The 27,232-nt window shown below is 37.5% G+C and overlaps 1 protein-coding gene across 2 annotated transcripts in view; it reads left to right on the top strand.

Annotated features, from left to right (window-relative positions):
• The first annotated feature begins 5,067 nt into the window (after positions 1–5,067).
• LOC120313105 (carboxypeptidase B-like) overlaps positions 5,068–27,232 on the top strand; it is a 35,940-nt gene continuing 13,775 nt past the window's right edge. For both annotated transcript variants that reach the window (XM_039354641.1, XM_039354642.1), the window contains exons 1-5: positions 5,068–5,224; positions 5,318–5,393; positions 14,644–14,768; positions 16,667–16,766; positions 17,627–17,728. In XM_039354641.1, coding sequence (XP_039210575.1) covers positions 5,154–5,224; positions 5,318–5,393; positions 14,644–14,768; positions 16,667–16,766; positions 17,627–17,728 — 474 coding nt within the window. In that variant the 5' untranslated portion in view covers positions 5,068–5,153. The remainder of the gene's footprint in view (positions 5,225–5,317; positions 5,394–14,643; positions 14,769–16,666; positions 16,767–17,626; positions 17,729–27,232) is intronic.

Below are 27,232 nucleotides of genomic sequence, written 5' to 3'. Positions count from 1 at the left end.
AGTGTATGGTGCATTAGTGTTGATGTTTATGATCTTAAATGTATACCTATTTGAGATAACAGTCCCAAAATTTAAATTATATAATATTTTTTATGAATACTGGAAAATAATAACTATAGCATCCCTTACTGAAACCTTAATAAATATTAACAGAATATATAAATAATTATATGCAGAAGAACACAGTTGGAAGGGACCTTGGAGGTCTTCTCGTTCTTGCGTCAGCAGCAAAGCTGTGTATAGCAGATAACAATAATTCTTCTAAGTAGCCATAAATAACAGTGACTTGAAAACATTTGGGCAGCCATGAAGATTTGTGAGTAAATTAGAATTAAGTTAGATTTTATAATCTGTGGTTTGATATTTCCTTGAGTGAAGGTGAAGAAATCATCCTCAATTATTGGAATAGGGAGAAATTTCTCTAACATTTCCAGTAAGGTAAGATTGCTGTTTACTTTACAGTCTTGCAAGTGATTTTTTTTTTAAAAAAAGCCATGAAAAAAGAAATATTGACCTCTTGAGCAAGTACCCTCTAGTTACCATAACACAAGTCTCTCCCCGTAGCATTTTTTCTACCATATCTCATTGCTCCTTAAGCACTCCAGAAATATTTGGTGCTTTTCCAAAGTTTTCTGCAGCTGTCTACCATAGACTTCCTTGGGAAGAATGCAACATCATTTCACAACATGACATTCTGAGAAATGTGATTGGCATGAAGCAATGTGAGCATCTCCAACTACAATTCTGGAAAGTTTGAGGTGATACATTACTTAATATTGTTATACTTCCCAAAAATCTCAAGACATGGAGGAAGCTTCAGCTGCAGTGAGCAGTTAATGTTGGACCAAAAGAATTAAATTAGCTTCTATTACTTATGTGACAATTCTTCAGCTAATTCTGATAGCTACTGTTTAAGAAGACTCTAACCCACAATCTGGAGACTATAAGGATCTGGATAGGAAAAAACAGATTTAGAATGAATTCCAGAAAGATGAAACAGTTGTGAATTTAAAAGCCAAACATGTTTAGAGATAGTCTAACTTTAATTTTGGCAATGGTGCACTGCCCTGATTGGACCTGGCTTGTAATCTGTGGGTCCTCTTGGATTTGGGCCTCTTGTTTAAACAGCAGGTAAAGGCTGCAACCAAAAGAGATGTGGTTAATGACAACTTATGAACCCAGTTGCAGACATTTCTAGAATTTCTAGAAACAACATTAGAGCTCTTTGTCCAGAAAAGTGGACTACCTCAAACTCTGGTAGAAGACCCAAAATTTATACTGCATTGGTAAAACAGCACTTGGAATATTGTGTCCAGTTTTGGTTGCCACAATTCTCCAAAGCACCTGAGGGCAGGACAAGAAGTAATAGATGAAAGCTTATCAAAGAGAGATCCAACTTAAAATTAAAGAGAATTTTCTTGTCAGTGAGAATTAATTAATCAATGGAATGGCTTGCCTCCAGAAGTTGTGGGTGCTCCTTCAGTGGAGATTTTAAAGAAGAGATTGAACAGTCATTTGCTCAGAATAGTATTGGGCTCCTACTTGAGCAAGGCATTGGAAAAGGGGACCTCCAATGTCCCTTCCAACTCTGTTATTCTGTTGTTATTCTGCTATTAGGACACATACCATCCTTAGAGATGAAAAGGAAGTCATATATATATTCCAAAAGCCAGAGTCTATAAAATGAATTACTGGCTATTGATTACAATTAATCATCCAGAGTTGCCTTGGGATAAGATGGGCACGCAATACATTTAAAAATAAACAAACAAACAAACAAATAACATTGCCTGTGCATTATGGTACCCCATTTATAGAATAGAATAAATTATCTACCTGTACTCTTTCTCATAACCCAGAGAAATGCGAAGTATAAATGCGCACATCCCCTCTCTTCCTATAACAAAATTAAAAATAACACCTGATAGAAATGATAAGAGGATTTGTTTGTTTGTTTTTGGAATGTATGTGGTAATTGAACTGCAAAAGGAAGAGAAGTGGAAGAGAAAAGAAACCTGGATGGAGCTGAAGCAAAAACCAGAGAAGGGGGGAGACTGAGAAGCCCTATGCAGACATTTTAAAAGGGCAAAATCCACAAAGCAAGCAAAAGGATGTGCCCTACACGTTTAACCTGCTGTAATAACTCATCTTTACAAGCATCCATGTAGTTTTCAGAAGTGATACCCGCAGTTAGTTCTACATCTACCCTTTCTCTCTCCTCTCCTCCAACAGTGCGTTTCATTCTCAGTGAATTAAGAAGAACTTAATTTTTTTTTATTTTTTTTTTTGGGTGGGAGGAGGATAAATTCCAAACTTTTCAACTAAGTAAAAGTGGTGTATATGGAAGCAACAATGTATGCAGTTTTGATTGGGAGTTTACCTACATGCTGGTAATTACTGAAGATTCCTTCCAAATTTTTTGTTGGTCCTTTACCAACTCTAAATGGAACATTGTTTATTATAGTCATGGGGGAATTGAACATCCATTTAGAACTATTTGTCGTGATGATTTGACAAATAATCGTACATCCTTGGATATAAAATGAACAATAGCATCCCATGTCAGGAAGTGTTTCTAATCATATATCTGATGACAAGATGTCTCTTGCAGAATTACTATATTCCATATAGTGTGGACACTTCATAGCTACCAGAGCTAATGATGTGTTTTAGGCTTTTTTTCAAAAATGGTCTCCAGCCGCTTACAAAGCACAAAGAATTCCCTAAAATTGAATTCAAATGTAGGAAAACCTAACAGTCTTACATTTCTGAGTCTCTTGTTGTTGCTCAACAGGGAACAATGACATCTACAATTGGTTTGATAACTCCATTTCATCATTTATTTATTATAAATTCTGGGCTCTTGATCATTCTGCCTTGTTGTCCCTTCATTGTTTTTATGGGTCTTAAAGAATTGTATTAAATAATAAGAATTTTGTTATTTTCACATTAGAAGTTTTTAAATCTCTGGGATGCCACGCTAGCAGTTTATCATACTTCATAGAATCTCCATGTTTACTTGGTCAGACTCCAAGCAAGAGATAGCTGACAAACTGCCTTTTGAGTTATAACAGTTAGTCTTTTCATTGTAAATTAATATTTATTTGGGGAATAAATTTTTTTTAAACAATTTAAATACAAATCTAGCTTACATTGGTATCCCAATAAGTATTAACACTAAAATAATTTTAAAACTTTAAAGCACTGAAGAAAGTGTGCATGTCTTCTGAAACATCAACAGGGGGTTCTGTCGAAATCTCTTGAGATAATGGAAAGAGATAATAATATGCTGAAAAACCTTTGCCCCTTTATCAATCTCTGGAGTGCATAGAATGAGAGAGACTCTCAGCATTAGCTTGAAATCGATAAACCAGGTAATTAGTTGTACCTAAAGGAAGCAATCCTATAAGATCCAGGTGCAAACAACAAACACATTTTAAACCCTGAATAATACACGGAAGTCTATTGGATGCCAGTGCAACACCTGCAGAACTGATGTTATGTGCACTGATAACTCTTACCCGTCAGCATGTGGGCTGCTGAATGTTTGTTTTGTGGCTTTGTTGTTTTGTTTGCTTGCTTTACATCAACTGTAATTTCTAAAGCCCTGTGTGGTAGTTTCTAGAACAGAAGTGTTAAGATGTAGATAACTATTGCCACAGCTTCCTGTTCCCCAAAGTGGTACAATTGGCAAACAAACTGCAACTGAGAGAAGGGCTCCCCTAGCCACATCCTTCACCTGGCTATTGAATAGTAGCAATAGCTCTGAGACTAGATGTATTCCCAAGTTGCAGACTTGTTCTTTCAGGGAAAGTATTTGGTTTCAGCTTCTTTCTCTCCATCCAGTCCCTTACCGTCTCCAGTGCCTGGTTCAAGACTTCTATTACATCCCTACTTTCTCCCAGTGGATCACATACAATTGAGTATCATCAGTATATTGCTGATGTTTCATCCCAAACTTAACCATTTCCAAGTAGACATTTAAAATCATGGGAGCAATTCACAGTCCAACGGTGAATATTCATTCACCTGTATGACTCCTCTTATCTCGTTGTAATTCACTGACACCATTCATTGAGGAAGAAACACTGTTTCTTAATTCATTCGGAGCCATGAAGCACTTACAGGAAATAATGGTCTTCCCACCTTGCAGAGGTTATCAGGGGTATGAAATTCAAGAACAGTAATTTGATCAAAAATAGATTTGGATTACCAGCTAATTACTTAAAGGTGAAAAGTAGACCTAAAATTTAACTACCTGTATGCTACATGTTTGTTATGACTTCCACAAATTCCCCAAGCCTTCTCTACCTTCTTTAGCTTCCCCAGACCATGAAGTTGAAGTCTTCCATCCCTTAAAACCAGAGGAGCTGTACCATTAGCCCTGAGGTAAAGTTTAGGAGCTTACAAAAGGTGTACAGGAAGGTGTGCAGTACACTGTCAGGTTCCCTAGGCTGTCTTTAATACCCAGAATCACAAATGTGATGATTTATGTATGAATGTATCCATTGTGATTTATAGACTATAAGTTATGGCATACATGTGAATCGAGTTGGTGTGGGTTCAAGAAAATATAGTTAAGCAGACTAAGGCTTAGTATCATATGTGATTTCCAAAATGTGTATTTTTCTTGAGGAAGGTTAATTAAAATAAATCCATTTAGATTTTATATAAATTTTCTATTTTCAAATAATCCACTTTAACAACTGTGAGAACATTACAACTAATAAAATATAATCCACTGATCCATGCTTATTCTCTCATTTAAACTGTGCAAGCTCCTTTTCTTAGTCAGTTTTTTTCCTTTCCATTCCCACTTCTCACTCAGTCTGTCTACGGAAGAAATCTTGAGAATTTAGATTTTTGATATAATTTTCATTAGTTCAAAAGTTCCCTGTTCAAATGTTTAATTTTCATTTAGAACTATATGGTTTACTTTTAACCTCTAATCTTTTCCATGTGAGATTTTCTTTCTATTTCCACAGGTGAGTTTTATCTTAAGAAATAGTCTATCAAACAAAACAAGGTCAGGAAATTAATCAGTGGAAAATGATCTGGTTTTCACAGCTGGGTTTGAAAAAGACAAGAGACGTGTTATTATAAAAGCAAGCAAAAACTCCACTATCACCTCACCATTTCACAGGAGAAGCAAGATGTGGCCTTTACTGTTTCTCATAGGTGCCACTTCAGCTTTTGCTGAAACAACGGTTCACAGATTTGATGGGTAAGTAAGAACACAAAATAATATTTCAGAACTTTTCAGAATAGCACAACAGCTTTTTTGTTATAAGTCATGTCTTTATGCTATTTTCTTTAGGGAAAAGGTTTACCGTGTTACACCTCGCAATGAAGATGAAGTACATTTGCTCAATTACTTAGCCAATATTGTGCAGGTAAATTCCAATATAGTATATGGTGGGAAAATATGCTTAAAATAATGTTCATTTTATAGCATGTCATACTAATAAAAGATGAGGTGACCCATTCATTGTTCTCACAATAAAGAGGGCTAAACTGGGAAAAGCAGCACATACTGACATCTGGAACTTTAAGTAATGGAACACAGTGATATTACCAAATTTGTGGGAGCCTTGGACAAGCTGTTTTTTGACAGATTCACCAGCTCTACAATCCCATATGGTCTCTTCCTTTTGGTTTAACAGCCATCAGAAAGAAACAAACAGGATCAATTTTAATTCTCCTAATATTTGTTGTCTTTACTCAATACTTCTACTAGCCTAAGGGAACGGGGAAAGGAGAAAGAAAAGGAAAGGAGTTGTTTTTTTTGTTATGGATTTTGTCTCTAAAAAGAAAACTGAGTGGAAATCAAATAACTAACAGATCCCATTTCATTCTCCAAGTTCTTTTTACTTTTTTAAGAGTTGTAGCAGCTCAACCCCAGTAACATTTTATTTGCTGTTTGGCATGGTAGCTTGAAACTACAAAACTTTCAGAAACATTTGTTTCTCCTAATCCTGATACAAGATTAGTCTCTCTGTACATTACAAAATAGTGAAGCATTTATTATTATGGTCACTGACTATAATTGCAAAGGAGAGGCAAGTAGCTAATCTCTTTTCCTTTCAAAAAGAACAGAAAGTACTACTTTGTTTACAATATCTGTAATCACAATGAGTCCTATGGAGCTCAAGAGCAATATCAGTATTGTTTGGAGCTTCTCAACATATCCAAGAAAATTATCAAAGAAATTTCATAGAATACTACATTCAGATAGGCATAATTCCATTATAACCAGTGACACTTACCCATAGTCCACGATTTACAATCATTTGTTTAGTAACATTCAAAGTTACAACAGCACTGAAAAAAGTGATTTATGATCATTTTTCACACTTGCAACCATTACAGCATCCCTGTGGCCACATGATCAAACTTCAGACACTTGGTAACTAACATGTATTTATGACAGTTACAGTGTCCCGGAGTCATGTGATCACCTTTTGTGACCTTCCCGCAAGCAATGGGGTAACAAGATTCACATAACAACCATGTTACTAACTAACTAACTGCAGTGATTACTTAACAACTGTGGCAAGAAAGATCATAAAATGGGGCAAAAAATCACTTAACTGTCTTATTTAGCAACAGAAAGTTTGGGCTCAGTTGTGGTAATAAGTCAAGGATTACCTGTATTCTTGAATAATTATGCATAGCACTGGCCTGTTGGAATAATCCAAGATCCTCTTCTTTTCAAGAGCTTCAAATGATGAATAAAGAGATATTGAAAGATACTTTCGCTGTGTCCCTGTACAACAGCTACAGTGCTCTTGCTGACCTTAATAGGGACATTAAGGAGACTGGTAAAGGTATTTGTGAAGATAACTCAAATAAGCAGGGGATTGTGGTCCGAGATGAAGAACTAGATTTTGACAGGGAGAAGTGTGAATCAGGTATTGCACATCAGTCATGCAAGAATAGAAAGGCTCCCAAAAAGAGAAGCTACCTTCTGGTAGGTGATTCAATTATAAGGGATGTAAATTTAGGAAAGGACACAGAGGCTTTGAAAGAGGTCAGGTGTCTTCCAGGTGCTACTGCCAGTAGGGACAAGAAGCGTATTTCTAAAATAATCAAGAATGGCAGCAAGGACTGTGATGTGGAGGCTATTGTACATCTTGGCACTAATGATCTGTCCCAAAAAGATGTACTCTCTGTGCAGAATGATTTCCAGAGCTTGGGGAAGGAACTTAGCAGAATAGGCTGTAGGCTTACTTTCTCAGAGGTTTTACCAGTGTATAAGGAGCAAAACGGAAAAGGCCAGCGCATAGCACAATTCAATATGTGGCTAAAGGAGTGGTGTAAAGGGGAAGGCTTTGGATATATTAGTCACGATGTCAGTAGCTGGTCCAATCAAAAGATGTACAAAAGAGATGGTTTGCATCCATCAAAAAAAGGGACTGAGTTACTCGGCTATAAATTCACAGATTTTCTGGAGGGAAATTTAAACTAAACAGCGGGGACAGGGAGTTAATTGATACGGAACAACCCTGTCCCCGGCAATTTAAAAACTATAGGGCTATCAGTGCATGTAGCATAGATGTGTGTGTGGACAAGAATACCAACCTTGCTACCAATCAAAATGAAGCCTCTAATAGCGAGTGCCATATGAAGTGCACTAACCAAATAGGTGGTAAGACAATAGGGGAACTCAGGCACCACACAGGTTATGTAGAAAGGAAACACAGGGCCACCCACAAAGGACTCAAATGTTTATACACCAATGCACAGAGTATGAACAGCAAACAGGGTGAACTAGAAATTCAGGTTAATGAGGGCAGATACGATATTGTGGCCATTATGGAAACATGGTGGGATGAAACTCACACATGGAACACACAGCTAGAGGGATTTAAATTATTTAAAAGAAACAGACCAAATAAAAGAGGAGGTGGAGTTGCTCTCTATATAAGAAATAACTACATCTCCACAGAAATAGAGTACAACAATGATAAAAACTGTCTTGAATGCATTTGGGTCAATATAAAAGGGGGGGCAAATGACATTGCCATAGGTGTATACTACAGACCACCCAACCAAACAGAGGAAATAGATGAACTTTTTGCTAGTCAGCTAACTAAGGTATGTAGGAAGCACATCACAATAGTAATGGGGGACTTTAACTACCCTGACATCAACTGGGAGACAAACTCCGCACCAAGTGGAAGATCAAACAGGTTCCTGGCAAACCTAGCAGACAACTTTGTCTCCCAAAAAGTAGAGAATGGAACTAGGGGATTAGCCATTTTGGATCTAATTCTCACTAACAGAGATGAAATGATAGACGGTGTTGAAGCCATAGGAACCCTGGGAGGAAGTGATCATGCAATATTAGAATTCAACATTATAGAAGCACAACCAATAGAACACAGTCAAACTAGAGTCTTGGACTTCAAGAGAGCTAATTTCAATAAACTTAGAGAGGGCTTGGGAAGGATTCCATGGATGAGAATCCTCAAGGGGAAAACAACTCAAGAAGCTTGGGAAATTTTGAAAAATGAGATAATAAAAGCACAGTCTAGCACAATACCAACAAAGAGGAAAAATAACAGCTCTCAAAAGAAACCAGCATGGCTGCATAAAGAACTCTCTGACAAATTGAAAGATAAAAAGGACAAGTATAGAAAGTGGAAAGAGGGGAACATAACTAAGTCAGAATATCAGCAAATAGCCCGAGCCTGCAAAGATGAAGTGAAGAAAGCCAAGGCTCAAAATGAACTAAGGCTTGCGACCAAAGTCAAAAATAACAAAAAAAGCTTCTTTCAACATGTAAAAAACAAGAAAAAAGTGAAGGAAATGATGGTCCATTAGTGGGTGGAAGTGGCAAGAAGGTGACAAGCAACAGGGAGAAAGCAGAACTATTTAACTCATTTTTTGCATCTGTCTTTACACAAAGGGAAAAAACAGACCAACCTATCAAAAATAGTGCCATAAAAAACAAAACAGAAACACAAGTTAAGATAGGCAAGAAAATCGTTAGTGAGCACCTGTCCAGCCTAGATGAGTTCAAATCGCCAGGACCAGACGGATTACACCCCAGAGTTCTCAAGGAACTGGCAGATGTGATATCGGAGCCACTGAACTATATTTTTCAAAGATCCTGGAACACAGGGGAACTACCAGAGGACTGGAAAAGAGCTGATGTAGTTCCCATCCTCAAAAAAGGAAAAAAAATGGATCCAGGAAATTACAGACCTATCAGCCTGACCTCAATACCTGGGAAGATCCTGGAAAAGATAATCAAACAACGAATCAACGAACACCTAGAGGCAAACAAAGTCATTACTAAAAGCCAACATGGGTTTGTCAAAAATAGATCATGCCAGACAAATCTTATTGCATTCTTTGACCAAGTGACAAAATTAGTGGATCAGAGGAATGCTGTGGACATAATTTACTTGGACTTCAGTAAGGCATTTGATAAAGTAGATCACAACCTACTACTTGACAAGATAGAAAAATGTGGGGTAGACAGAACCACCACCAGATGGATCCGTAGCTGGCTGACCGGCCGTACTCAGCGAGTGGTCCTCAATGGAACTGCATCTATATGGAGGGAAGTGTGTAGTGGGGTGCCCCAGGGCTCTGTTCTGGGCCCAGTACTCTTCAACATCTTCATCAACGATTTGGATGAAGGGATAGATGGGGAACTCATCAAATTTGCAGACGACACCAAGCTGGCAGGAATAGCCAACACTCCAGAAGACAGGCTTCAGATACAGAAGGATCTGGACAGACTTGAACACTGGGCACTAACTAACAAAATGAAATTCAATGGTGAAAAAAGCAAGGTTCTACATTTAGGCAAGAAAAACCAAATGCACAAGTACAGCATAGGTGGCACCATGCTCAATAGTAGTAACTGTGAGAGGGACCTCGGAGTCCTAGTAGACAATCACTTAAATATGAGCCAGCAGTGTGCTGCAGCTGCCAAAAAGGCCAACACAGTGCTAGGCTGCATTAACAGAGGGATAGAATCAAGATCACGTGAAGTATTAATACCACTCTTCAATGCCTTGGTAAGGCCACACTTGGAATACTGCATCCAGTTTTGGTCACCACGATGTAAAAAAGATGTTGAGACTCTAGAAAGAGTACAGAGAAGAGCAACAAAGATGATTAGGGGACTGGAGGCTAAAACATATAAGGAACGGTTGCTAGAATTGGGTATGTCTAGTTTAACGAAGAGAAGGACAAGGGGGGACATGATAGCAGTATTCCAATATCTCAGGGGCTGCCATAAAGAAGAGGGAATTAAGCTATTTTCCAAAGCACCTGAAGGCAGGACAAGAAGCAACGGGTGGAAACTAATCAAGGAGAGAAGCAACCTAGAACTAAGGAGAAACTTCCTGACAGTGAGAACAATTAATCAGTGGAACAGCCTGCCTCCAGAAGCAGTAAATGCTCCAACACTGGAAGTTTTTAAGAAGAGACTGGACAGCCATTTGTCCGAAATGGTGTAGGGTTTCCTGCCCGAGCAGGGGGTTGGACTAGATGACCTCCAAGGTCCCTTCCAACTTTACTACTATTACTATTACTATTGTAGGTTTGAACTGTTTTTGAGGTTTCTTAAAAGGAACTTAGGCAGTTTCAGAGCTATAACAATTTTTATGATAACACCATGGGTTATCTTATTCCTGTGATATTTATTCCAGAAATTTAAGAAATGCAACCAATCTTAATTTTTAAAGAGGCATTTGTCTGAAAAAGTATGTCTAATAATAGCATGGAAGGTTGACTATCAACTGCAAATAGAAATAGAAAAAACACATCTACCAGATGATAACAGCACACACAGGATTTTCTTGCAGGCACTATGTATAGGGCTGTTTTGAAAAACCATAAAAATACTATTTTCATCCGATTAATATTTTGAACAAGCTTTTTTTCCAGACTTAAAGCTCAAGAATACATAGCTGCAGTGCGCACATATTCTTCTTTTGTGATCAGTTCTTTTCCTGTAATCTTCCCTTAGTGTTATACCCCATATACAAGTGGGATTTTATGTTTATCCAAGCTGGCATCTAATTTATTTCCATATATTGCTCTGTAAAGCATCATGCTTTACAATCTTTAAACCAGTGCAAAATATTCTATCAAAAAGAATTAGGTACAAAATCTGCCTGTATATTTCTTGTCATTACTTTAAAATTTTAAATAAAAATAATCTCTGTCTCCCCCCAAAAATGATAGGCTGTGCAAAGAAATTGTGCCATCATGGAAAGAATTTCTGTTCTATGTGACTCTCTTAAAGGGTTGCTTATTGAATTTTCACTTATTATCAGCTTCTCCTGTTTGTTTTTTCCCCAAGAATGTTCAGTGAACCTCTTGTTCATTCCAAATTTGGATTTTGTGACCTTGATGTAACCATATTATGGCATGAGAAAGAACCATCAGAGATAGCAGATCTGTTTTCAATATTTACACTTAGCTTTGATGTTGAGAAATAGCTGCAAAGGAGAGGAAGGGACATTATAATCTTTATGAGACATGGCACTTAGCAATGATATACAGATGTCAAAAGGGCTTTTCATTGATCATAGAGCAGTTTTGGGTCTTTCCCATATCTAGCTCCATTCTACATTATAGTTTAAAAACTCTTAAGTTATGCTTTTCACATTTGTGAAGCTTTAGGCATTTTCACTATTATACTGTAAGTATATTCATAAACAAACTGTTTGATAGCCATCTGATGAGAGAACAGGAGAGATTGGTAGAAGCCATAATGACTTAGGATCCAGCTGCTAAGTACTTACAATGGTCCATAGGCCTCACAATTATAAGGACTCACCTCAAAAAAGAATATTTGGCCAGCTATAAGTTGTAGGTACCCATCTCTGGTCCTAGAAGTAATTGGAACTGATATACTGGAGTAGGGCCAGTGGGCTTCTAGTGCGTAAATCTTTTATCAGAAAAAATGCTATAATTAGAGAACCATCTCAGTTGGGAAACATTAAGTTCCCAATAATTTCAAAGGAGGCTACTTCAGTTATCATTCATATATCATAGTCTAAGCAAAATGAACATCACAAATTCCAATAACCTGAAATAAATAGTTTGGAATTGGTACTCAAAATTAACTAAAATTACTGAATCAATGTTTTATAAAGATCAATCTGCTTAAGAAAATGAGGAATACTGAAATGGAATTGGAGAATTATTCGTACAGCTTTTTTGTTTGTTTGTTTTGTTTTCCTTTCCTTTTCTATGGCCACTGATTTCCTAGTATGAAAGTGAGACATTGGCTAACATTCAAAGCTCTTAATTAATACTCAAGGGAGAAAAAAGAGAAAAGGAGACATATTGTTTCACATCCAGAAATTTCAAAAAGTCAGGCTTTTAAAATTAATAGCTGACAGATACCCATCTAGGGTCCAAAATGCTTCCTCCAACTCTTTTTTGGAGCATGCATAATCCTACTAAATATTTCCAAATATTTCTTCATTAACAATTCATAAAATTTTGCTTAGCCATAAATACTGGCAGATGCACATTGATTTCTTACTTATACATTTGACCATTAGATAACAGTCTTTAACATAAAGTATTTACAGTACTATATATGCTTTCTTGGCAATAAAAGGCCATTACAGTTTCTCATTTCCATGTAAACATTTAGAAATAAGCTATTCTTCCTTCTTCCAGATCATAACGAAAAACTATAATGAATTACTGTAGGTCTCATGTTTTACTGAATCTGACTCTCAAATCCTGGATAAACAAAATTTACCTTGGATTAGTCCTGTGACTGAATTGCACCAAAAGTCCTTAATAAAAAGCACCCATTTAAGGAATGGTATGATACAATCATGTGAGTGAAGTAAAAAAAAATATAAAAGATTAAATACATAAAGTGAAGCCACAACAAAAGTAAGGATGGAGTTATATGGTTATTTTTAATTGTTATCCTAGACAACCATATATGATCTAAGGAAAAAAGTCCTATTTGTCACGGCATATTTAGATAACAGCTGACCTTGTTTATGGATTACAGTGCCAGAAATAATAATATTTGTTCACTGCTTAGATACCAGGCACCTTTTAGAAATGCTTTAGTCACAAGAAGTCTCTATAGAACCATTCAGTACATCTAAATGAAAGGAGGCTATAAACCTCTAATTTAAAAGAATATATATGCCAAAATGAGGCAATACATTCATACAATTTTTGTTAATTTGTTTCTCGGTGCTAAAACCACCTCTGCATGTTAGTTCTCATTGGAAGGCATTACAAAGATTGTCTTGTGGATTCCAGTTGCTCTGAGACTTTAATATACAGACATATTTTTTCAACAAATGTAGAAATGATCCTTTTAATGGTCAAAATAATGAATTAGATTCATTCCATTTAGGATATTTATAGGACTGTATTTTCTCAAGTTGACAGTTCTCCTATATGTCACGTTATACAAATTTGGTTAGACTGGAAAATGGAAAACCCCTTGTATACAACCATAACTACATTATAGAATTATACATATTACCTAGAGAGAATAGGTAGAAAAGTAGAGGTGAGAGCTGATGAGTCTAAAACATATTAAGGAGAACTAAAGAAAGTTTAGTGAAGTAGCTGGATGTATTGGGATATATGTGAAGGAAGGAGTGCTACATTCAATAAGGCTGTGTATTCTTTGTAAATGGTTTGGATGAATGCTTCAGTTCTGAGAAATATCACTCTTCTAAACTAGATTAAGACATCAGAAAAAAAAATCTAGAAAAGCATTATGAGAAGCCATTGTTGCTAGGAAAACTATACAGACTGTCCATGAAATTAACTTAGAGAAGACTTTTCTATCATTACTAAAAGGTTATTGGGCATTTTTATCCAAATAATCTTACAATGCAACTTATGCCTGTTTTAATTCTTCTATTCAATAAATATCCTTCCACTACCATTTTTCTTTTTGAAAAATTAAAGTAGTCGCAACAGCAAGGAAATAAAATTCAAATCAGGTAAGCTAACGCATTTGACTTTGGCTATCTTCACAACATAATGACCATGTAATTCCCCAGGTAACTGACTTACCCTCATATGTCAGCAACATACAATCACTAATGATTCTGTGATCTTTCCGGGCACTGCAAAAGTTTAAAAGTTTGCAGTGATCCAGTTAGGGTCAGCGTGATGCAAATAGTGTTAGAAAATCCTTACTCTTCCTAACCTTGCCCTTTTCTGTGCTGTGGCCATTTCTAAATACCTATCACCATCTCATCCACTGCCAGGATCACCTGTGAATGTAATCTCTTGTGCCATTTCACAAAAATCAACTCGTGTGGAGCCAATATGTACTGAATGCAGGACTTATTTACTATTCAATGATGTAGCCAAATATTACTTTTCAGGCTTTTCCATGAGTCTAAATAAAATTTGGGTTATTTAAATAAAAAGGTGATTTGCTTGCAAAAACTCCTAACTATGTCTTCATCATTTCCAAAGTATATACATCCCTAATGTACTGTGGTTAAGCTTCTAAAGGAAATATACATATATTTAATAAAAAAAATTAGCAACTATATTTATTCCATTTCACCCCATAACCCCAAGGGACACTATAATAAAGGCACTGATGGAAATGTTTGAGCCAGCCTGAAATCCTGCATCCTTTTTGCCATGGTTTTCTCTGTTCAGGTTGACTTTTGGCGACCAGATTCTGTTGAACTAGTGAAAGCAGAAATGACTGTTGATTTCCGAATTGAAGCAGACAGATGTTCTGAAGTTGAGAGCATTCTACAGCAACATGGACTGAATTATGAGTATGTTTTTTGCAGTATTTATTTATTACATAACATATAGGCCAGTGATGACGAACCTATGGCACAGGTGCCAGAGGCAGCACTCGGAGCCCTCTCTGTGGGCACACGTGCCGTTTCCCCAGCCTTCCTCCCCCTGTGACCCCCTCCTCTCCAGTAGCCCCCCTGAAGGAGAGTCGCCCCCTGAACATGGAGCAGCGCAGCCAAGGACATGGCAGCCAGGCAGCATAGACAAGACTCTGCCCTCACACCCCATCATGCAGTTGTTGCTGCAGGGCGTGGGCAGAGGGTATGGCCACCATAGCACTGCTGGGCTGCCTGGGTGATCTGCACCGGGCCCTGGAGATGGTGAGTGGTCCTGTGGGCAGGCGGGGTGGGGAATGGGGGCAGAGCAGGAGCAGGGCAGGGGGGTGGAGAGGGATTTTTGGGCACTCGGTCTCTAAAAGGTTCACCATCACTGATATAGGTGGTCCAATGGTATATAAATCTCCATGTAGATTGTACTAGGAATAAAACAAAACTATTGATTAGAGTTGAATGCATCTATCAATTTTTGTGCCTCTCTAGTTCTAGTTTTTCCCATTAATCTTAAATTTCATTTGTCTTATTTTTACCTCAGTTTCAAACTATTGGGATTTTTTAACATTCTCCTAAAATAAATCTATTTTACCACATAGTTCTACTATCATACATTATATGTAACATTGCCTTATGTATGATTTTTTTCATATACATTTGTAGGTCTACGCTTATTGTAAGTAATGTCATATATTGGAAGGACCTTGTCTACTGGTGGTGCAGTTAAGACCTTGTAGATAATTTGAGTCTCTGCATGGTTAGATCTTTTTAAATTGATAAATCGGTATGCCTGAGATTTACCACAAAACAGTCAACCGGAAACAAGAGTAGTAATTAGTTCCAGGATGCAATCAAAAAGGTAGGATTGGGGGGGGGGGAAATAGACAGTAAGACTTTCGCCTCAGACAATATCAGATCGTAAGGGGTGAAGAAACAGAGCAACAAAATAAAGTCAGAAACAGAGCCACAAAATGAAGTTTGACACAAAATGAACTTTATTTAGCACATAATTTACATTTTTTTTCAACACTGCAAATATCAATTATAGAAGATAGAAAATGGAAAGTACACTGCGGAAGGTGGGAACCGTCCATTAGTTGTGCATTGAGGAGTTATTGTTTTGCTCTCAGTTGGTAATGTTGTAGCACTATAGACCTTGACGGTGTAGGATTGTCACACTGTCAAAGGGAAGAATTATTTCACCATGTGTGGAGATGCTACCTCCTTCAGTGATGAATGTACACAATTCAGCCTGCACCACAGAGCTTTTTGAAAGATTGTCCCTGACAAACTTCAGAGAAGTGTCCTTGCTGCAACAATTCAAGATAGCAGCCTTTGATATGCATCTGTGATACTCTGACATCATGTCAGTGTAACTAGATCAATTGTTAATTACAGTATTATGAAGGTTGAGATGTATTGCAAATCGTGTGTCTCATACTCTCCAAATGCAAATTACAGTGGACAAGGATATGATCTTGCACTTTTCCCAGCCTTTCCCATTCTGATGCCCTCCAGATATATTGAAATTACAACTACCAACATATGCTATCATTAGAGTTAGGAGTTCCTAAGAATATTGGTTCCTCTTCATATCTGGAGAATGCTTGGCTGGGAGTCTTTCTGTCAAAACAAAATTGGATTTTCAGATCAAATCAATCCACTTCATAAACTAGAATGGGAAATTCAAACCCAACAAACTAAGCCTGACTTACATAAACTCACTGATTAACATGGGTAGGAAGATCAGACCCTAAGAAATCTGAGGGAGCACAAAAGAAATTAAAATAACCCATTTTGTCCAATCTGTATTATTGTTTCAGAATTTTAATTGATAATCTTCAGGCTGTCCTTGATAGGCAACTGGACAATCACGCTCGGGCCGCTGGATACAATTATGAAAAATATAATAGATGGGAAAAGGTAAAAAACATTCACATGTGAAAATTCTCTTTCTCATTACATTTGGCAGTTTTGCTTTAAAATACTACTCTGCTCCTCAAGATCATTTCTCAGGCATAAAGAATATGCAGTTTAGGAAGTAGCACACATACTTTTCCAGGGTCAACTCTAGACTCTTTAGTTAACATGCTCCTAGGCAAGAAAGGCCACTCTCCTTCTGTCAGACCTAGGAATCTCCAACCAGTTAATACACAACAGGACAGGAAAAGCAAATATTTTCATGATGCACACTATTCTCTTCCAAGTTACTGGCACCATCTATATTAGGAGTGCTCATTTCTTCTTCAGGTGAATGGCTGCATTTGGCCTTTGAATAAAATATGGGTCTAGGAAAAAAAAAACCTCTATTTAATTTAGTTGTTTTTTCTATTGAATCAAAACTAAGTCTTGTTAACCTGACTGTCTCTGGTCATGTATTTAATAATTTCCTGGTTCCACCTCATTAAAGTGATGAATTTGATTGCTGCTTCTGGAAATTATCAAGGCTGTGGAGACAACAACAGCCTTAGTCTGTCCACTTCTAATTTACACTGTCCTACTTGTCCCCAAGTTATTTCCCCTAGTAAAAGGGAAGATGGTAAAGGGTGATGTCTAGTTCTTTTTCCTCTTTTAGCTATGCACCAAACGAAGATAAATATATAACTCAGTCTCTGGGCACTAACCACTTTTAATACATTGGTCTGAATTCTTCAGGAAAAGAAGAAAACTGTTTTCCATCTCTTATCTAGGCGGTAGGAATCTGCATGACCCATTAGTCTAAGTCATGCTTTACATAATTTCTTTCTGTTGTTAAATGCATTGATCTATTTTTTAATTGACAGATAGATGCTTGGACAGCTGATATTGCCAATGAAAATCCAAGTCTTGTTTCCCGATCACAAATAGGAACAACCTTTGAGGGACGTCCAATGCATCTCCTGAAGGTATTCAATTTTCAAAAATCTGTTACTAAAGTATCAGGTTTCCTCTTGGCGACTAGCATATAGCAACCTTTCTTAAGCTTTTGTTAATTCTGGATATGTGTTTGTATTTAGATTTTATAAATTCCTTTCATCCATTGGGATTGATAGTAAAATCTTCCTAAATAGCACATTCTGCAATAAAATCTTTTGACAGATAGCACATAAAAATTCAGCCGTGTTCCTGTAAGCAAGGTAAATGCAATTTACTTTTGTTTAATTGTGTACTCCATCTGTTATTTGTAAACATATTTGCTATAAAGTGGTCTATAAACTTCAGAAAGGACCCCCTTCCCTCTTTTTTGTTTTTGACAATGAGATACAAACAATTAATCAGATTTCCCACTTAACACAAAAAACCCAAAACCTTGTTATTTCATCACATTTGAAGGAAAATCCAATTCTTCTCTCAGCCCCCATGTAGTAATTTTGATCTGCTTCGCAATAGTACATTAAATGTTAAAAGGGAGGGAGTGGGATCCCATAATGACATCTGTCCAATAACTAATTAATTAACTAGTATAGAAGTCACTTCTTAGAATGAGCAAAAATGGAGATAGTGACAATAATAAAAGAAGCCGTTCCCATTTCTGAAATGTTAAGATTGAGATGGCTCTGTTTGCCTGATTGTATCACTATGATTTCAAATGAAGTAATTCTCTTTCATCTCGACTTGAGTTTCATCAAATTCTGATGTACACCTTGTGTTAGTCATCCAGAAATTGAAATACATAGAATGTTTCCCCATAATAGAACTTCCTGTAAATACATCATAAAAGATGTAATAATAATAATAATAATATTAATAATAATAATAATGATGATAATAATAATAATAATAATAAATAATAATAATGATGATGATGATGATGATGATGATGATGATGTTGGAAGGGACCTTGGAGGTCATCAAGTCCAACCCTCTGTTCAGGCAGGTGACTGAGAAGATTTAAAATTTGCATCAATGTTAGGGGAGAAAAAGCTACTATACTAAAATTCCAATGTGACCATTTCTTATCTAGGAACCAGCTTATGTGGTGATTTCAGTTATGGCAATATTATGTTAATTTCCTACCTCTTCAGTCCAAGCTGAGCTTTTTGCCTTAGTACATGCCATATTCAGATCAGATTCTGCCTTTATTCTACCAGCTCCATGCTTTGTCAAAGGGCTAGGACAGATATGTCAAACTCACGACATCACGTGACATTGTGTGACGTATCAGAGCTTTTTCCCCCATTGCCAGCAATGGGGTAGATGCGGTTTCCTCGTGTCATGTCTGGCACGTGGACTGGCAGTTTGTCACCCTTGGGCTAGGAGATATAAATATTAGTTAATCCATGGCAGTAGATCTCTTTGTTAGAAAACTAGCACATTAATGGTCTTGGAGTTCAAACAAGGTCTCTTTATGGCAAGGGTGAGAAACTAGTAGTAAGCCAACATCTTGTCTAGAGATGCCAAAGCTCAAGGCTGCATCATTCAAAACTGACCTCAAAATGGCTAATTTTGAATGCAAGCACACTAAAGTCACAGGAGAAAATGGTATGCAAAGCCTTTTCCAGCCTTAAACATTTTCTTTCAAAAATATGAAAAATTGGCCTTGACACACACACCCCTTAAAAGTCTTCCTGCAACCAGTCAAAAAGTCTAGAGTGTGTACTCTCAACCTCGGCAATATGAAGATCTGTGGACTTCAGTTCCTAGAATTCCTGAGCCAGGGAACACTTCTCTATGTTGAGACTTACTTATTAGAAGAGTCCTTAAAAGGTAATTCACCCATTTTTTTCTACCCCTGCCACCACCACTAAGAAGTGAGACTTACTTATACTCATTGAATTAAAGTGCAGAATGAAGCGGGTGCACACTGAGTAGTAGAGAGAAAGGTCAGCTGTAACCTGCACTTTGAAATATGTCTTGGGAATGCAGGTATCTCTTTCAATGGATAATATGTGGCATAGTAAGCTTGTTGTATGCTAAGACTGCCTATGCTCTTTGTCTCCAATTCTGTTCTACTTGTACATTTATGGAGAAATGTTGTAGAACACTACAAGACTCCAGTGCTTCTCCCTGCAAAAGGAAGCCAAACTTTGGTCAGATTGGCTAGAACTTTCCTCTATTCAGGGAAGTGAGGAACTGATAAGATCAGCATGGGATATACTTTTCTTCTTACTGACATTTGCTTTAAAAGGTCATGAGAATAGGCCCTACATCATTATTGTAGAACCACAGGGTTGACTTTCAAGAACTTTTCCTAAGGGTGCAATAAACCAAGCACTACAGCTCCATTTCCTCTTTTCATTTTGGTTTAGTTTCTGTGCAGCTGTGACCCAACTGCTCTGCAAAACTAAAAGTACCAGGATTTGCAGTACCAGGATTTGCAGAAATTTGCCTTTGGTTTGCAGAGTTTCCTCTTTAACAGCTTTCATTAAAAACCATATCAAAGCAACACCTAGCCCTGTTGAGGTGATATTTTTGCACACACAACTCAACATGCAAATAGCAACAAACTGCCACTTCCTGCTTCAAATAACTCGGGAGACTCCCCTGACAAGCTACTTGGCTGTTCAGATGTGACATGATTGCCTTTATATACATGTAAACACCTCCATGTAAGCTGGAGCTCTGCACTAACACACTTCCAGATATATTGAGCAGCCAACTGCCTCATCACTAAAATATGCCAGCTGAGGATGATGAAAAGTGCAGTGCAACATCTGGAAGGTGCTAAGGAGAAGAAGGCTAGTATAAGTAACAGTACACAAGAGGCTGCATATTCACATATGGAAAAGGAGATTGGAGCTTAAGGAACTAGCTGCTATCAGAATTATCACCTTTATCCAATTTATTGCAGATGTCTCTTCCCAAAATTCACTGCCCCATTAAATGGCAATCAATTATGGGAAATATGGCATTCATTTTCAGAGCTAAAATGAAATATTTCAAATGTATTTTTGACAGTAAAAGATAAGTCCCAGAAGTGGTAGCTATGATAAGGACAAATTTGCTTCATATTGAACTTTAGATCAGGGGTTCTCAACCTTTGCTGGCTGAGGAATTCTGGGAGTTGAAGTCCACAAGTCTTAAAGTTGCCAATGTTGAGAACCCCTGCTTTAGATAGTTGTAGCACATTGCCTTCTCCAGGAGCAAGGATCAGATCATATTGGTCCACCCACAGAGCTTAATGAAGCTAATCAGATTCCAAATAATTAATTGGATTCCAGTGGCCTGTTTGAGTCATCTCCTTAGTACAGGGGCTTCTTCTAAACACCTCATTCCCCATCTCAGAATCTCCTTGCATACTATGCTGCTACAGCCAATGATACATAAGGCAAAAGCACTTGAGCGATTATGGGACAAGCCTAGGAATGCAATCATATGTCATAGTGTGGGCATCATTGCAAACCCTATGCTCTTGTGATCATTGACATCCTTGCTACTACTTAGAGGAAGGCTTAAAGCACATTTATCGAAGCTTTAGAATATTCCCATTTTATTTATTTTTATTTTATTTATTAATCCCATTTATAGGGCCATCTATCTTACAGAAGCGACTCTGGTTTAGTTGTAGTTTGTGTTTTATATCTGTTATTATTTTTAACACTGTTTTCATGGATATTTTTACTGTGTCTTTGTAAACTGTCCAGAGCTATTAAGTGGACAGGCAACATATACATTTCTTGATAAACAAATACTGTAAGTGTTTTGTTTTAAACTTTTCAAGTTTCTTTAAGAACTGTCTTGAAAACAGCATAAGCAGAATTGCTCTTAACATTTTCCAGCTAGTGGCTACTATATCTCTCCATCTTCAATATGGCCATGAAATTACGTTGTAGCATAACAAGGTGGGGATGACAATTATTCCATTGCTAGCGCTGACATTTTTAAAATAATTAAGGTTTTCCAACATGAAAAAATAAGCACTCCAAATCTGTTCAAATCAGACTAAATCTTTATTACAGTCATAGATCAGCATAAGGAGTCTGATGTTGTTGTTGTTGTTGTTAATTGCGAAGTCGTGTCCGACCCATTGCGACCCCATGGACAATGTTCCTCCAGGTCTTCCTGTCCTCTACCATCTTCTGGAGTTCATTTAAGTTCACACCTACTGCTTCAGTGACTCCATCCAGCCATCTCATTCTCTGTCGTCCCATTCTTCTATTGCCCTCAATCTTTCCCAGCATTAGGCCCTTCTCCAGTGAGTCCTTCCTTCTCATTAGGTGGCCAAAGTATTTGAGTTTCAACTTCAGGATCTGGCCTTCTAAAGAGCAGTCGGGGTTGATCTCTTCAAGACTGACTGGTTTGAATGCCTTGCAGTCCAAGGGACTCGCAGGAGTTTTCTCCAGCACCATAGTTCAAAGGCCTCAATTCTTTTCTGCTCAGCCTTTCTTATGGTCCAACTTTCACAGCCATACATTGCAACTGGGAAAACCATGGCCTGGATTATACGCACTTTTGTTGGCAGGGTGATGTCTCTGCTTTTTAGTATGCTGTCTAGATTTGCCATAGCTTTCCTCCCCAGGAGCAAGCGTCTTTTAATTTCTTGGCTGCAGTCCCCACCTGAGGTGATCTTGGAGCCCAGAAAAATAAAATCTGTCACTACCTCCATTTTTTCCCCATCTATTTGCCAGGAATTGAGAGGGCCGGATGCCATGATTTTGGTTTTCTTAATGTGGAGTTTCAAGCCAACTTTTGCACTCTCCTTCTTCACCCGCATCAAGAGGCTCTTTAGTTCCTCTTCACTTTCTGCCATTAGAGTGGTATCATCTGCATATCTTAGGTTGTTGATATTTCTACCGGCAATCTTAATTCCAACTTTTGATTCATCTAGCCCTGCCTTTCTCATGATGTGCTCTGCATATAAGTTAAATAGGCAGGGCGACAGTATACAGCCTTGCCGGACTCCTTTTCCAATTTTGAACCAATCAGTGGTTCCGTGTCCAGTCTCACTGTTGCTTCTTGACCCGCATATAGGTTTCTCAAGAGACAAGTAAGATGGTCTGGTATTCCCATCTCTTTAAGAACTTGCCACAATTTGTTGTGATCCACACAATCAAAGGCTTTAGCATAGTCAATGAAGCAGAAGTAGATGTTTTTCTGGAACTCACTAGCTTTCTCCATGATCCAGCGTATGTTGGCAATTTGATCTCTAGTTCCTCTGCCTCTTCGAAATCCTGCCTGTACTTCTGGTAGTTATCGATCCACATACTGCTGGAGTCTAGCTTGTAGGATTTTAAGCATAACTTTACTAGCATGTGAAATGAGTGCAGTGGTGCGATAGTTTGAACATTCTTTGCATTGCCTTTCTTTGGAATTGGAATATAAACTGACCTTTTCCAATCCTGTGGCCACTGTTGAGTTTTCCAAATTTGCTGGCAAATTGAGTGTAGCACTTTTACTGCATCGTCTTTTAAGATTTTGAATAGCTCAGCTGGAATACGGTCACCTCCACTAGCTTTGTTGTTGCTCAGATTTTCTAAGGCCCATTTCACTTCACATTCTAGGATGTATGGTTCGAGGTCAATGACCATCTCATTGTGGTTATCTGGGATGTTAAGCTCATTCTTGTATAGTTCTTCTGTGTAGTTTTGCCATCTCTTCTTAATCTCTTCTGCCTCTGTTAGGTCTCTGCCATTTTGGTCCTTTATCATGCCCATCTTTGCATGAAACTTTCCCTTCATATCTCCAATTTTCTTGAAGAGATCTCTGGTCCTCCCTATTTTGTTGTTTTCTTCTATTTCTTTGCACTGTTCATTTAAGAAGGCATTCTTATCTCTTCTAGCTACTCTCTGGAATTCTGCATTCAGTTGGGTGTATCTTTCTCTTTCTTCTTTGCCTTTCGCTTCCCTTCTTTCCTCAGCTATTTGCAAAGCTTCCTCAGACAGCCATTTTGCTTTCTTGCATTTCTTTTTCTTTGGGATGGTTTTAGTTGCTACCTCTTGTACAATGTTGCGAACTTCCATCCCTAGTTCTTCAGGCACTCTGTCTATCAGATCTAATTCCTTAAATCTATTTGTCACCTCTACTGTATATTCACCAGGAATATGATTTAGTTCATACCTGAGTGGCCTAGTGCTTTTCCCTACTTTTTTCAATTTAAGCCTAAATTTTGCAACCAGAAGCTCATGATCTGAGCCACAGTCAGCTCCTGGTCTTGTTTTTACTGACTGTATAGAGCTTCTCCATCTTTGGCTGCAGAGCACATAGTAAATCTGATTTCTATGTTGACCGTCTGGTGATGTCCATGTGTAGAGCCGTCTCTTGGGTTGTTGGAAAAGAGTGTTTGTTATGACCATCGTATTCTCTTGACAAAATTATATCAGCCTGTGCCCTGCTTCATTTTGTACTCCAAGGCCAAACTTGCCTGTTATTCCGGTTATCTTTTGGCTTCCTAACTTAGCATTCCAATCCCCCATGATGATAAGGACATCATTTTTTGGTGTTAATTCTATAAGGTGCTGTAGGGCTTCATAGAACTGGTCAATTTCATCCTCTTCAGCACCAGTGGTTGGGGCATAGATTTGGATTATTGTGATATTGAATGGTTTGCCATGGATTCGAATTGAGATCATTCTGTCATTTGGGGGATTGTATCCCAGTATTGCTTTTCCTATTCTTTTATTGACTATGAAGGCTGTTCCATTTCTTCTGAGGGATTCTTGCCCACAGTAGTATACCTGATGGTAATCTGAGTTAAATTCACCCATTCCTGTCCATTTTAGTTCGCTGATTCCTAAGATGTCGATGTTCAGTCTTGTCATCTCTTTTTTGACTACGTCTAGCTTGCCTTGATTCATGGATCTTACATTCCAGGTTCATATGGAGAAAAAATCTTTACAGCATCGGACTTTCCTTTCACCACCAGATATATCCACAGCTGAGCGTCCTTTCGGCTTTGGCCCAGTCGCTTCATTCTTTCTGGTGCTACTAGTACTAGCCCTCTTCTCTTCCCCAGTAGCATATTGGACACCTTCCGACCTGAGGGGCTCATCTTCCAGCGTCATATCTTTTTGCCGTTTAGTACTGTCCATGGGGTTTTCATGGCAAAGATACTGGAGTGGTTTGCCATTTCCTTCTCCAGTGGATCACATTTTGTCAGAACTCTCTGCTATGACCTGTCCGTCTTGGGTGGCCCTGCACGGCATAGCTTATAGCTTCATTGAGTTACACAAGCCCCTTCGCCACGACAAGGCAGTAATCCATAAAGTCTGATGTATAGTCATTGAAAAAAAGCATATAGATATATAGAAATAAAACTCTTTAAAAATTATGAAAAGCTAGAAGATACAAAATATATATAATTAAAAATTAGATGATAGATGACAGACAGACAGACAGACAGATAGATGGATAGATGGATAGTAAAAGAAGGGGTAGGACCACTACTTTGATGTAGGAAAACATAAAGGCTAGTATATGGAAGTTACAAAACACTCTACCATGGTGAACTGGATGCTTATTAAATCTACAGTAGTTTATAGAAAAACTCTTCCGACAAATTTTTAGTGCGGTTGCACAGAATCTGGCAATATTGTCCATCCTGTCCATCCCGGGTATTTATAAAGTTATGGTGAGATGAGGTTGACATGAATGTTTCTATACTATAGACACTGGAGAAGGATATGCCCTATTTGCTTCTGTGTGTCCAGCATTGGCTTTCTAGGCAGAGCTGAAAGGAGAGCATGCCATCATGCCAATCTAAAGTCACTTCTATGTTTAGGTACTTTGAGTTTAATTAATTATGCCATAACGGGGCAGAGTACCTATTGGGTTCACTGACAATAAAGTTTGGGGTCCTGGCTACATCCGTGTCTGCTGTGTGCTATTCAATAAGTGTTTGGATTGGTGATATTCCTCTGCTATCTGAAGACCTGAACAGAAACCCAAGGTTGAGATTTTAGTTGCTGCTATCTGTTTCAAGTCAAACCTGTATTTATTTAACATTTGTTTGTTTGTTTGTATAGGCCACCCATCTTACTCAAGGTAACTCTGGGAGGCTTTTTAATCCATCTCACACTCCCGAATTGTCCTTAATACATTACAACAAACAATAACAGTGAATTTGTATTTTATTATTATTTTGCAATATTTCAATTAAATCATTAAAAATTACAAAAAAGAAAATATTGAAAAGAGAGAGAGAGAGAGAGAGATCTTCATAATCAATGTTTCTACCCAGAAAAACACTAGTGTAGCCAAATATATGTTAAGAAAAACTTTGTTAATATAAACAGAAGCCTAAAACAGTAGTAACTTGGTAATCAACTGCTCTGAAACTCATTAAATTTGGTACTCATTGCATTTTGACCTAAAATTTTTGTCCCAGTATTCATTGCTTGTTTGGTAGTCAACACACAAGCTAGAACTTGTCAGTGTCAAATGCCTTCTGACTCACTACATTATTCTTTATGGGAAAAATTTGTTTGGTACTTACGTTTTTGATACTCATCGCACTTCCTGAAACAAATTAATGATGAGTAGCAAGGTACCACTGTTCTTTACTTGTATAAAAAATGCTGACCAGATTTCAAAGCTCTTGCTTTTTATGTGCTTTTCCCCAGCCAATGAGCTAATATTGCACTTTTGCTTTCCATTGTTCTGTGATCTGAGGTTTAATTTGCTAAAAATTAACATTGTGGTCCAGTCTAAGTACATAAATATGATCATGAGGCTTTTGTATATGAACTGACTTCTGAGTTTTGTAACATGATTTTTTTTTAAAATCCAACTTGGACAGAAACTGCATGACTAGAAAGATTAGCTGGGAAAGAAATCAATTCCTTGTTCCTTTAATGGTTGGGAAATTCACCAGATGGAGCTTGTCATACTTCTGCACAATAAACATCCCTCTTGTGAACTACATTTAAAGATAAGGAAGACTTGTCTTCCTTTGCATCTGGATATTTTATACCTTACTATTTATGTAAGAGGCAGAATTATATAAAAACAATATACTGCAGGTAGCCAGATTCTAAAGATACACCATAATCTTCAAGGAAAAAATATGGTGGTTTGTAGGGATGATGAAAAATACTAAGACATAGGTTCCATCCAAACACACACACACAAGGAAAAGGATGAGACCTCTTTCCATATGAACTCAAGTAATAATGGAAAGCAACTCTGGTTTTAGTTGTCATTTATGTTTTATATCTGTTATTCTTTTAATACTGATTTCATGGATATTTTACTGTGTTTTTTAAACTGTTAAGAACTACTGAGGGGACAGGCAACATATTCATTTCTTACTAAACAAATAAATGTTTTCTTTTAAACTTTTCAAAGTTGTTTTAAATCTATTAGAAATGTTTAAGAAGAGATTGGGCAACTATTTGTCTAAAATGGTATGGGATTTCCTGCCTGAACAGGAGATTGGACTAGAAGACCTCAAAGGTCCCTTCCAACTCTGTTATTCTGAGTATTTGCACTATGTAATATTATTTGAACTATGCTCTTTGAAGACCATTAACAAT

The sequence above is a fragment of the Crotalus tigris genome, unplaced genomic scaffold, assembly GCF_016545835.1.
Source record: "Crotalus tigris isolate CLP2741 ecotype Arizona unplaced genomic scaffold, ASM1654583v1 scf7180000018573.505203, whole genome shotgun sequence".
In the NCBI taxonomy this organism is placed as follows: domain Eukaryota; kingdom Metazoa; phylum Chordata; class Lepidosauria; order Squamata; family Viperidae; genus Crotalus; species Crotalus tigris.
Note: the sequence above shows the minus strand (reverse complement) of the source record. Positions and strands in the feature narration are given on the sequence as shown.